Source organism: Ceratosolen solmsi, unplaced genomic scaffold, assembly GCF_000503995.2.
Source record: "Ceratosolen solmsi marchali unplaced genomic scaffold, CerSol_1.0 scaffold2, whole genome shotgun sequence".
NCBI lineage: Eukaryota > Metazoa > Arthropoda > Insecta > Hymenoptera > Agaonidae > Ceratosolen > Ceratosolen solmsi.
This window is the reverse complement of record NW_011948422.1, coordinates 3,269,349-3,283,078: the sequence shown is the minus strand read 5'-3', so window position 1 is coordinate 3,283,078 and position 13,730 is coordinate 3,269,349. Positions and strand designations below refer to the sequence as shown.

Below are 13,730 nucleotides of genomic sequence, written 5' to 3'. Positions count from 1 at the left end.
GTTACTTGTTTGCTTTCTTTTTTTTTGGTTTTTTTTTTTGTTTTTGTTTTATTTTGTTCAACGCATTAGAAATTCTTTTGCCAACTTAGTGTTTGATTGACTTTTCATCTTTTTTTCCATTTGGTATGGCAGCGCCACCGTTCTACCACACAATAACATTTCAGTAAGTGTGTATAATAAATGAACGACAAATACAGATTTATAAATTGTCGTTACAATCACTAAAAATTTCATGACTAGAGAGAAGGAGAAGAAGGTCCTGATGGCGCCGAAAGGTGGCGGGGGAGTGTGGGAGGGGCGAGGGGAAGAGGGGAAGAGGAATCCTTCATTAGTGCGTGCGTTTCGTTCATCTTGTGTAACGGAAATACGTTGCGGTACACAACGAAGAACACCGCATTGAACGAACTTGCGATTTAAAGGCTACGGACAGGCACAAATACTACCGTATAGAACAAAGTGTACAAACAGAATATACAAGAAGTGAAGTGTTTGGAACGTTGCGACGTGCGCACGAATGCACCGGAGACTAAATTCATTTTGTAAATATTGTAAATTAGTTGGAAACGTGATATTAAATTAAAGGATTTGTATCGCGAATATATAGGTTACTTGTAAAAAATGTACAACAGCCTTTTGGCCAACGCAACGAGCACTTGAGAAATTGCTCTCTTCGCAAACGTGAGTGAAAATCCGTATAAAACGTCGATCGCGAAAATTCAGTCGCGACCCTACTACAATCTCTACAGAGTCAGACTGAATTTTCTTCGTGAAATATACATAAAATCCAAGACAGAAAACTTCAGTCGCTCGATATAAGCAAATTGAGAAATGAAAAGTTGCGAAAAAATTGTTTATACAGTTTAAACAACTCGAGGCGATGACGATCGTCTATCAAGGACATTATAAGAAACTTTTTCGATATTTTAATGAGATCTGGGCACAGTGGCGCATGCATACGCACTTACCGAACTTTTAAATTCCCGAGTCCTCCAATGGCTCATATTACGGCGGCGATTCATTCGATCGAAGCCGTCCTTTAGAGAAATATTTTATTCGGTCCTCAAGCTGTTTGAAAATTTAAAAAATCTCACCACGAATTATGTCGTCCAACGGCCTTCCAAATGAGCGAAATTAAAATTACTATCTGCTTATTATATTGGCGAATATCGAGATTAAGTACGAGATTAACTTGTATTACAGTCTTTGCGCACTCTCGCGGCAAAAATAATAAGATTAAGATATATGTTCTTACGAATGTATACAAAATGCATAAACAAGTACTTGGATGGGCATATCGTAAATGTACACAATATTCCGTTATTATAAGGCTAGAACAACCACGAAGAAGACCGCGAGATCACGATTCTCTTTAGCCATGAGCATACAAAAGACTCCAATCTTTCTCAAAATATAATACATCTTCTCATCAGCCCCATTCTACTTTATTCTTCTTTGCATTTGCTTCTTCTCCGTAATAGTCGAGCCTTCGCAGCACGTACGCGGGTGGTTGGGTTGGCTTGTTTCTGAACTCGGTTGTACATGAATGGCATCCTTTCTTTATTTGCTTCTTAATGGCTTCGTAATCGTAATGGCCTTGTAAAATACATTCGAATTATAATGATGACAATATATGTATCATACTCTAACTTGATTAAAAGTGTAATCAAATATATTCAATATTTGCTTATGGCGTGGAATGTGAAATAGTAGTCTTATTCGACTTGATAATCACTCGTTTGACATTGTCTTGAAAAGTGTAGTAGCGTCAAATAAAACTCTCTCTCAATCTCTCTCTCTCTCTCTCTAAAATTGCATCAACTGAAAAAATCAAATCACAAATCGAGTACTTTGCTACATAAAACAATTTAAATTTTTATCACCGTCTTTTTACCATCGTTATTATTAATAATTTAACTAATTTACTGACTGGTAAAAATTTTAACATTTTTTTTATTCTTGGAAATAATTAAATAATGGAAGAGAATTTTTACTAGGAATTTAATCTCTTATACTTTTTATGATTATAAATTTTAATTTTACACTTAAAACAATGAAGGACAAATATTTTCTTTGATAATTTTCAATTGCAAATTACTTTCATTGTAAGTAATAAATTGAAAACTTCACGAAGTTTTATAAATAAATTCTCTGTCAAATAATGCTCTTTTTATTATTATATTTTTAATAAAGGCGAGAGTCACAGCTATTCGTTGATAAACAATATAACGTATTTTATGACATTTTTTTTTTTAATACAAGAATTTACATATATTTATATTTAATAAATAATGAATAAAGGAACTAATCTAATAAATATATAACAAATAAATTACCCAGATTATAAATTTCCATTCTCGCAAATTGAACATTGTAACCATAAATCATATTATTTCTTAATAGATTAAATTATTTATCACGCTCGTTAATTAATGAACATTAATTTTTATTTATCATAGAATTTAAAGTTACATAAATTACGTCATTGTTATTAGAGTGCCGACGAATATAACGATGATATGACTATTATTAACATATTCTATAGAATTTACAACTAAATCGTTACCTAAATTAATAATTATTAATTTTAACTGAAAATAAATGTATTCATAATGACTTAAATATTGATATTTTTATATTAAAATAGTGATTATGTGCAATATTATTCTAGTTAAATATAAACAAACCTAATAAGTATACGCTGGAATTAAAAAAATTAATGGATTTAATAATATTATAAAAATGATGCATTTTGTTCGTAAAAAAATTAATACACACATACTTGTTTAATATTATAAAATACCCCGTATTTTAATATATAAAGATTCATTATTGCATAATAATAATAGAATTATCTTCATAATGAATATGGTTTTTATTTACAAGTTACATTATAATGCCATATTTATATAATTAAATTTCAGTTAATAAATAATATGAACTTATTTTATATTTTTCATTTTAAAGTTTGATCCAATATAATATTATTGAATCTTTTTGTGAGATTTGTAAATTTTATTAATTTGTAAATGCAAGTATTAAAATTTTTTCAACTTATTATCTTCTACTTTGACAAATTATTATGTTTTTAAATAAAGCGTATCTAATATTTGTTTAAAATTTCTTTTCATAATTATTTTTATAGTTATGTAATTATTTAAGAATTTAAGAATTTTCTATATAATATTTTGCAACATTAACTGAACATATATATACTTACAGTCAATCAATAATTAACGATTAAAATATAAATAGCATTAAATTATAAAAAGTTACTTCTACACTTTTGCTTTTTTATATATCTTAGTTCTTTATATATTTCTCGTACATTTCAATGAAAAAGATGTTATACATTTCAAAGAAATAAATATGTTTTAAATACATGATATAATATTAGTTAAATAACAAATTAATATATTTTAAGAATATAAATAAAGTGAAGTAAAATATGTTCATAAACTTTCTACTTAATCATGTTAATTTTATTTATACATAGACACGAGCTATTGATTTTCTTATTTTAGAATTCATTTAATTGTTTAACAAAAAAGAAAATTGTTTTGTTACACTTTTAATTGTAACAAAAAATTATATGATTATCCTACTTGCAGGATTATTGTTATTTGCTAAAAAATAGCTTATAGCTTTCACTGAAAATATTTATGAAAATATTATTTCCTATCACATTTTTTATATTCTCAGCCTTTTGTAACACATAACACATTTCAAATTTACGTTCTAAAACTTCGATGTTGTAACCTTGATTCACTACTTGTTCTTAAAATATTTATTCGTAGTAAGCAATTCCATCTAGATCGATAAAAATGATGAGCACAAGCTTAATGTCAGAATGAACTTATCGCTCTTTCGTCAATTTTAGTAAATCTAAAAACTTCCGTGCAAAAGATTGAGTTTTATTTGAGGATTATAGTTGAAAATCCATGGTTTATCATCAATAATGAGACTCTTCATGAATTTTTCATCGCAGTCTATATCTTGGGCAAGATCAGTTTCTATCGAAATTCGGTATCCCTTAGATTTTAGGGTAAAGGGACAAGAAACGAATTTCACAAAAATGTGTCGCGTATTCAAATCTTTTATTAAAACATTTATGCATCGGAAATAGAACACCAGAAACTCCTTATAAAATCTATCTAATGCAAATTAATTTTATTTCAGAATTGGCGATGTTGTTAATTTCGTTATTCAATTATGGCAGATGTGATATTATTGTTTATTAGCGCAGTGTTTAATAGTACTAGAAAATATGCATCTACATATTGAAAACTATTTTAATGTTGTATTTCGACGATAAATAATTAAATATTATTTATTAGTAAATTTACCGAATGACAATAAATTATAAAAACATTTATTAACATTACGCTAATAGACTGATATACAATACGCTGCAATTACATGAAGTCATGAATTTCATTTACAAATACGACGTAATTATGGCTATAGCTGAATAATATATATATATATATATATATATATATATATGTATATTTATGCATTTGTTTTTATGTATCTTTTTATGGAAATAAAAAATTGATTAAATTATCAAAATATAACTTTGCACGCGTGTGCACATGCCCGCGCACACTCGCATACACACATAAGTAACACACTTGCTAATAATCGATAATCCAATGTACTATAAATCCAAAAAAGTTTGAAAGCTATTTTTAGTAAAAATACACTAAAAAGCAACTTCACAAGATATATATATATATATATATATATATATATATATATATATATATAATTTTCTGCAAATCTTTAGAATATTTAAAAGAGCTCGTACTAAGTGAATAAAATTATCAAGATAATCCTTATCCTACCAAATGCAGTTTACCGACAGTAAAATAAGTGTATGTACGCATTTTATTGTTTACATAATAATATGGGAAAACAGTATTTTATTCGAACGATAAACTCGAATTGAGTTTTTTCGTTACGTTGTTTGCAATTTATGTTATTTTATTTTCATTAAGCACGTGTTTGTACCAAGACAAATTTATCCAAACGTTATTTGAAATTCGATTTCTCTTCAACAAAGCTTCTTTCTGCGAATCCCCCCCCCCACTTTTCACTCCCAATAATAAAAACTATGGTTATTTGTTCTTTACAATTTTCAATTTCATCACGTCAATACTTGTTTTATTCAATCTGCCTTTTATTTATTACAGATGGTCAGCTGTACGCGGCTACTTTCTCGGATTCTTCTGGTGGAGAACCACTTATTCACAGAGAAAAAATTCGAACGGAGCGCTCGGACTTAAATCAACTAAATGGTAAGGAATTGTAAAAAATAGAAAGTTTAAATATTTAAAAGTACGTTAGTTGAAATATTAAAATTCAAAGTCTACTATTTAAATGATAGAAGTCTGCTCGTAGTCTATAATTATTACAGTTTTAGTTTAACTAAACTTGCATTCTATTGGATTTGAGAGACCAACTTTAGAATATTAAAAAGATCAGTTAACATATTATTAATTTAATATGAAACATAACAATAAATTATTCAATTAAGAAATATTGAAAATATAGTCTTTTAGCCAAATTGATGTGTTAATTCAATGTTATTTCATTGTTTATTTATTCTTATATTAATTTCGGAATATCAATTATAAACATTAACATTACAATAATTGCAAAACTTCAAAAAGTAACCCGCATGAAAAATATATTGAAATATCTGATTTTTATTATAAATGAGTAAATATTAATTATTTTAAAGTGTGTGTTGGTAAGGTAATTATGTTAAAAAATTTTTGTATCATTTCAATCGGACTTCAAATATTTACGAACTGATAATTAGAAAGTATATAGTAGTCAAATAAGAAATATGGAAAATTAATTAAAATTTTGCAGTTTCACATTAATATTGATTCACTTTAATTGGTTAACATACAATATTCAAACAATAAAAACTGTTTTTGATTCTAAAACGAATGAAAATTTATAATAAATATATTTTCCTATTTTTTTTATTTTGTTTGTTTGTTTTTTTTGTTTTTTTTTTAATTTAAAGCCCTTTTATTGCAACACTTCAATATTTATAGTTTCTAAAGTATTGTAGAAAAATATTTGTATTTCCGCGTACAACATTTATTTTGTATGGTTACATTAAATTAAAACATTTACTATATGAAATTCCATAGAATATTTTATTTATTTATATGAATCAAGCTATAATTCAATAAACTAATTACGGATGTTTATTAAATAAAATACGTATATTATAGTATCTTGTCATTTTAGCAATTATTTATATGGCTTTTCATATTATTAATCTTATTTTTTTAGTAAGAATTTCTTGTTTTATTTCTTCGTTTTTTTAGCGCCAATAATTTAGAGATTTAGAGATGATGATAATCAATTTGAATAACTACATGCACTTTTTTAAAACAATAGAAGCTTTGGAATAAGAATCTTTGTAACGAAGATATTTACAAAAAAAAAAAATGGTTATTAATTGAACGTGACTTAATAAGAAATTAATGTTAATATGAGAATTTATATGACTTTATAAGCTATGAATAAAACAAGCAACAAAGGATGAAACGTGAATTTAAAAAAAAATGTAAAATCTTGAGCAAAATTAACTTTAATTTAAGATGGAATATAACTTTACAAATTATGAATAGAATTAGCTGAAAATTATTCATATGACCAATTAATATTTGAATAGAATCCTACTTTTTCAATTCTTACTCTTGACATTTCAAACAAATAAAACGTAAGTACATTATCAAAAAGTGGCACATTTTTGCACATATCAAGGAGAGATTTACTTTTTACTTATAAGTGAGGGAGGGGTATTCTATAATTATCTCTTATTCATAGAATATATATAACAAATATAAAAAAAAAACGAGAAATATCTAGAAGAAGAAAAATGCATATTAACCATATATATAAAAGATTAACAATCAAATTATTATTTAATACTTCTTATTAATTTCATGTTTTTTTCTTTTTTTTTTTTTTTTTTATTTAATTAGTCAGATATTGTATGAATAAATATCCAAGTACTCTAATTCACACCATTGCAATTCATCGTAAAATTGTGCACGCACACAGAGAGTAACATTTATTTTATTGTTTTCCTCTCATAACTTGCAATTGCCAAAGTCTCGTCGTTATGTAAAAAAGTAACATTTCGAACAATTTCTTAAGTACCTAAGCGCGAAGGAAGTTATCTAAACGTCCTATCTTAACTTATTATGTAATTTCAGTCAATAATTATCGAATAATATGCTCCCGCGAGCGTACAGAAGTTGAAAAAAATATACAAGCAAACGGTATTTACCCTCCGGCTGATCGGGCCACCCCCTTGGCCCCCTCATAAAGCAGTGTATATACATCCGACGTAATGTCGATGCGCGTAATGGCGTTCTCGGCTAAAATTTCTCCTTGAAAAAGAGAGGAAAAAATACGGCTCTCCCGAGTCCTGGAATCCGATGCGGTAATTTTTGCCGCAGATAGCGCGCAATAATTGCCGATCGACCCACTTCGCAATACGCAACTCGACGAGCATCGGATTATTTGCATAGATATCTGCGCGGCTTCCCTCACGCACAATTGCCATGGTAGCGAGAAGGAGGACAGAGGACAAAGAGACATGTTGGTGAATTGGCTGGAGCTCCAACTTTTCCTTTATTTAAAAAAATTGCGATTTCCGAAGCAACGCGTTATGAGCTTGATTTGTTAATTTTTTTTCATACTCTCTCTCTCTCTCTCTCTCTCTCTCTCTCTCTCTCTATCTCTCTCTCTCTATCTCATTCCCTAGGGTTGCTTTTGTGCGCGTATTTAGATCGACGGATATTCAATTGTTTGTAACAAGTCGGCCTTTAAAGGTCTATCGTTCCTTTAACAAATTGTACGGTAGCATTTTTCATATTAAATAATACACATTGATGCGTAAAAAGAGTACTTTTTTTCTCAATTTCCCTTAGCTTATTCTATCATTACGAACGTAACTTATAATTTGCAATTAATGGCGCGCAAATCTCATTGGCCACTACAGGCTATCGATATTTATATCTTCGTAACCCGTCAAGCTTATCCTTGTTTATCGAGTATCGATGAAGCGAATCGCGCAAACGAAAATTTCAACCCACTGAGACGTAAATGAGAATTAAGGGGACATCGTATCTATGGCTAATTCCTCCGCTAAATCGATAAATATTAATTAATCCCCCAATCACGTGCCGTGAGTAAAAGTATTTTTAAGAAATTTGTCTGCGCGCGGCCCCATATTCCCGAGCTTCCCATCCCGTCGAGCCTCGCCAAAAACTTTCCGATATAATCTATGACAGTCTCGGGGCCGCTCGTCCCTAATGCGATTTCTATAGCTTCACGGTCCGTCCGTTCGATGAAAATTGTCCGATAGCAATGGAGCGCACTGGAGGCCCCGTCCGATATCTCCCGGGGAGTCTCGGGTCTCTCTCTATGCGCTATCGCTGGGACCGGGCGTGGAGCTGGGGCTTTTCACTGGTGGCTCGCACGCGATTTCGCAGGACGATCACGGCGCAGCCCTCCTGATAATTCCCGAATTATTAGCTCGATTCTTTTGGCCGAGCGTAACGAGCGAATATTTATAGCGGAGAAATTCGTGCGCCCCCGACGTCGATTCGCTTTTCCATTTTGTTCGTATATTGTCGGGACTCGTTGTTGCTTGGAGAGAATTTTTGCCGTTTACGTGACGGCATGTCCTCCAATTTCCCCAATTACTTCACTGCCGGAAGTCGATTAGTAATTTAAATGTCGGGGAATCGCTGAACGAGTAAGGTTGTTTCTTTCGTATCCTCTGTTCGTTCAAGCGCATCGCCTTAAATTTCTCAAACACGCTTTATATTTTATAAATTATTTTATAAATTATCCCCGTAAAAATTTCTACGAACATAATAATCGCGAGCTCGTGATATTTTGAGCGATGAATGTTAATAAACAAATTGACGGCTTTCAATAACATTGGGTGGACGGTTAACGAGTTGTAGTATAAGAATGAGTGCGACCTTGATTCTACTTGGGTCCTTTATTTCTATTGTCACACATTATCTCACATGCAACAGCATTTCTCAATAAACTAGTAGTAGTAGTAGTAGTAGTAGTAGTAGTAGTAGTAGTAGTAGTATAAACAATATTTACGATGATGAAAACAATAGTAACAATAATAATTATAATAACGATGATAATGATAATGTTAATAACAATGATAATAATAATAATGATATTGATGATAACGATAAGAGATTTTTCAAGAATGTTCCTTTTCTATTTTAGGCCCGAATTTCGTCAGTTCCTTCACCTACGGTGACTACGTATACTTCTTTTATCGCGAAACAGCTGTAGAGTACATGAATTGTGGCAAGGTAAGTAGGCTATACTGTGTATCGTATAATTTTATACATCTTCTCTTAAAACTCGTATTACATTTTTTACGTATAATAATCTTAGATTTACAACCTTTTCATTGCGTATAATTTTAATCAAATTAGATTCGTTAATTTAAAAATTCTAGCCCCATACATTTTTAGACACTCTTATTATTGGGGGGAGGGGGGAGGGAGGAGGGAGGCTGCCGCGTACAATGATAATAATTACAATTACTAGGATATATTGGCGCTTTAGCCGTAAAGTTTGATAATATATCGTTGGTACGGTTGTGCGGTGTATTATTGTTGGCACGAAAAGAAAGATAATCGCGAAATCTAGGAATTTTTATAGCAACCATCTAAAGTAATGCAGTGTATTCCGTATATATGTATATATATATATATATATATTGAAATTATGCGGAGCGTAATGATCGATATTACATATGCACTTTTTAAAAACTGCTTCCTCTTATCAATAAACGTTATAAATATATAGAAATATAGAAGACCGTTACAATAAGGATTAGTGAAAATAGCTGTTTAGTACATTGCCGAGAGTAATTTGAATTGAATATTAAAAATTTTATGCGTTAATCGTGTTTATAAAAATTCAAATGTACCACAATTCTTATATAATATAATTAAAAAAATAAAAACTCTTTTGAATATTTAACATGTCTATGTCTACTATTGAGTCATCTTAACATTGAAAATAAATCTGAGCTAATAATAAAATTAAAATACCATTATACATTTTATAGATTTTGCATATGAAAGCGATATTAATATTTATAAGTTTAATTAATAACTTTCTTCTGAACAAAGTTACGAAATCGAATCGATGAGTCTCAATTGTTTACTAGAATTTATGTCAATTTAGTATTGAAATCCATCATATATTATATAGTTTGGAATTCATATTAAATATACCTTTCAGGTATAAGTTTCCAAACTCGTGAAATTTTTCAAGAACGTTTTTGTCTTTATTCAATACACAAATGCTTAAAGCTGTCGATAAAAAAAACTTTGCGCAAAACTTTCTTATTTATATGCTATATTTATATGCTGAGATACACATTGATATTATGAACTGCCGAAAGACGTTGAAATTTTTGAAAAATCAATGACGACTGCGTTGAGAAATGTTATAGGGTCACTTCTCCCAATGTCTAATGAACCGTTTGAGAAACGTTAGCTGCTTAACTTTTCCAGCCAATTTTGCAGCTTTTTTTAACCGTCATTTCAGCCTCACTCGAAAGAATATAAATTCTTTTATCTTAAAATCAAACATTCGCGGGCAAATTCGTCAAATCTATATGACAAAATACAAGACGCATCGAATAGAGTTACACGCAACTACAGCAAACCGTCTCTAAATTTTGCAGGCCGTCTATTCGCGAGTGGCTAGAGTATGCAAACATGACAAAGGCGGACCTCATGCATTTGGCGATAGGTGGACGAGTTTCCTGAAAGCCAGGCTCAACTGCTCGGTGCCCGGTGATTATCCATTCTATTTCAACGAAATTCGTAAGTATAATGCAAGGTGACGCTCGGCTGCACCTGTCTTTTTTTTTACATCAGCTTTGTCCCACCCCTAATTAATGTGAAAATTATCGGCAGCACGCAACTTCGATCCGAGATAGCATGTACATTTTCGCCAAAGCCACTTACTTCTCTTTATCCCTTCGCCTTCCATACTCATCGGTGAGATCGTGGACACTCCGACCGCACTTTTCCATGACATTGCGAGGCGCCGGCTTCCTTCGTAATCAATATAACGTCCAAGCGTTAGACATTGCTTGGAACGTGGCTCCCGATACTTTATCCAAAAATTCGAATAAAAAAGATTGCACGGATGAATTAGTGTTAATGGTGAAAATGAGAAAGTATTTCTTTTCATTCGATTAGCACGCCATTATTTATAAGCGACGAGAGTAAACAGTGCATGTTCATATGATTTAGAGCTTATGTTTAAAAGTGATAAGAGTCAGTTTTTTAAATATCCAAATTATGTGTGATTAACGTGAGGTATTAAGGAATTTATAAAAGAGGCGAAAAATTAAATATTAAATTAGCTCGAATTATTTAAAATATTTGTGAATTTTTTTTTTTCTTTTTTTTTTTTTTTTTTTTTAAACTTTTTATTGACATACCAGAATTATAAAACTTTGTTATAAAACTAAATTCAAAGTAATTGAAACTATTGCGTTTTCGATTAAAGTTTTTAAGCTGGAAAAGTTGCTTGAGAAGCTAGTGACGTCACACACATAAGTTTCAATGTGAAATCTCGAAATTTAAAGAATATCGTGGTAAGCAATAATCTCTGAAATTATGCCAATTTTCGATAGATTTCTGATAATCCCTACTGTCGGCATTGTCTTTATTGCCATTAAATGGCACGAATAAAATTATTATTGAAATTACCGAAAATTACCGTCAAAAATTAGGGACAAAGACAAAATCAATAATTAATTAATTTTAATAATAATTTTTTGTCAATAATGAGATTGGTCGAGTGCTAAGCAATAATGATTTCGTAAATGAAATTTCGCAGATTTAATCTACAATAATCTCATCTACAATGAAAATAAAATGTTAAATGGCATAAAAATAAATTTTGAAGATTGAAGCATTTAAGGATTGAATATTTGCATATTTTAAATAACGTTTTACAAAATTACTTTCTATCTGCTGAAATTTAAAAATATTCTTGCTTAATAAAGATATTAAAGGCAATTCTTTTTACATTTACAAAATAGTGTATTAAAAAGTTGCGAGTTGATTAAAAAAAAAAAAAAAAAAAAAAAAAATGTTAAAAATATATGCAATTAGTTAAAACTTTTATAAACTTTATAATACGTCGCATTTTATGAGATTATTAATTTTATTTTACTCATTGTATAATAAATCCACATACCGCTCTAATGAATAATTACTAAAATAAACTCATTATCGACTATATTATCGCCCCCGTTATTATATTGATTAATAATGTTTAAAAACTTCTAAGAGATTAAATACAAAATTTCTCTCGTCACTAAAGACATTTATGTGATTTAATAAACACTTTTCAATCCCGATACAATTATAATTACCCAATGATAAAAGAAATTATCGAAATTCTTGTAATGCACATGCGTGAGCATAATGAAATTAGTTTTCTCAAGTTAAATAAATCTTATTTAAAAATCTCGCTGTTCCGCGTGTAAATGACAAAACGAATAGACGGGAAATTCGCCTTTGTATTATTATACATTCGGAGATCTGATACGAGTAAATACATCGCATGTACAAAAGCGTATCGACTAAGCATAAAAATTTGATTGAATTTCGACTTACCCGGGTGAGATAAATGCTTTTCCTCGCCTCCCCCTCGAAGGAATTCACGATAATGCCGAAGGAGCAGCAAAGCACTTCGACGTTTGTCTCGGTAACATCTCAAATGGGATTTCGAGAATTATATGCAAAGTCCTGGCAATGCATCCACGCATATCTGACAATTTTGCAGCGCTCGACGAGTGCGCGGCATAAAAATGAAAATTTTACCTTCCTAGGGCAAAGACTCGATTCATAATTATGATATCGAATCGAAATATTTTCGACGTGTCGGAAAATTTCTTCAAACATCTCCCGCTTGATTTATTGCGCTCTTCTCGGCGTCGCTAATCTTTTCCAGCTGTAGCGATTGCGTAGGTGAGCACTGCTGAGATAACATGCGCAAGGACATACGATGTCCTTATAAAATACGTGTCGCTCGCAGCGAGATTGATTATAATGCCTTACATCTGAAATTGTCTAATGGAAAATTGTGTTGTAGAAACAACGGTAATGGGATAGTAATGGGATAGTAATGGTTTAGAGTTATGAGATGAAAATCTGAAAATTATAGTCATTCAGTCGATTAAAAGGAGGAACGAGGTAACGGGAGGCTTCGTAAAGTCGCCGATCTTTGTAAAAGGACCGCTTTGATTACTTGGATATTTTTCGAAAAAGGAAAGAAAGAATGATTGTGGGACGATGGGCGAGCGAGAAGGAAAATTCCCATGATTAATGTACGAGCATCATCGTACAAGAGAAACGGCTCTCGATATTCCTTAAATATTTGGGTGCGAGTAAAAATAAAAAAAGAAGCTCGAATTCTCCGGGGGAAGGTCTGCGTGCATATTACATAGGTATACCTGGGGGGTCCGAGTCTCGGAGGAGCGATATCGACGGACGATGAAGTAGCGAAGTAAGAAGCATGGCGTTGTAGCCGGGTATCGAGCGCGGTGAGAGAGGCGGTAAGAAAGAGGGGAATAGCGTGGTTGAGGGACACGGATTGGTGGTGGGGGTGAGGGTGGG

The 13,730-nt window shown here is 31.0% G+C and overlaps 1 protein-coding gene across 1 annotated transcript in view; it reads left to right on the top strand.

Moving 5' to 3' along the window:
* LOC105361816 (semaphorin-1A) overlaps positions 1–13,730 on the top strand; it is a 269,541-nt gene that overhangs the window by 235,989 nt on the left and 19,822 nt on the right. The window contains 3 exon segments of the mRNA XM_011499098.1: positions 5,193–5,297; positions 9,295–9,383; positions 10,775–10,916. Of these exon segments, the coding sequence (XP_011497400.1) occupies positions 5,193–5,297; positions 9,295–9,383; positions 10,775–10,916 (336 nt within the window).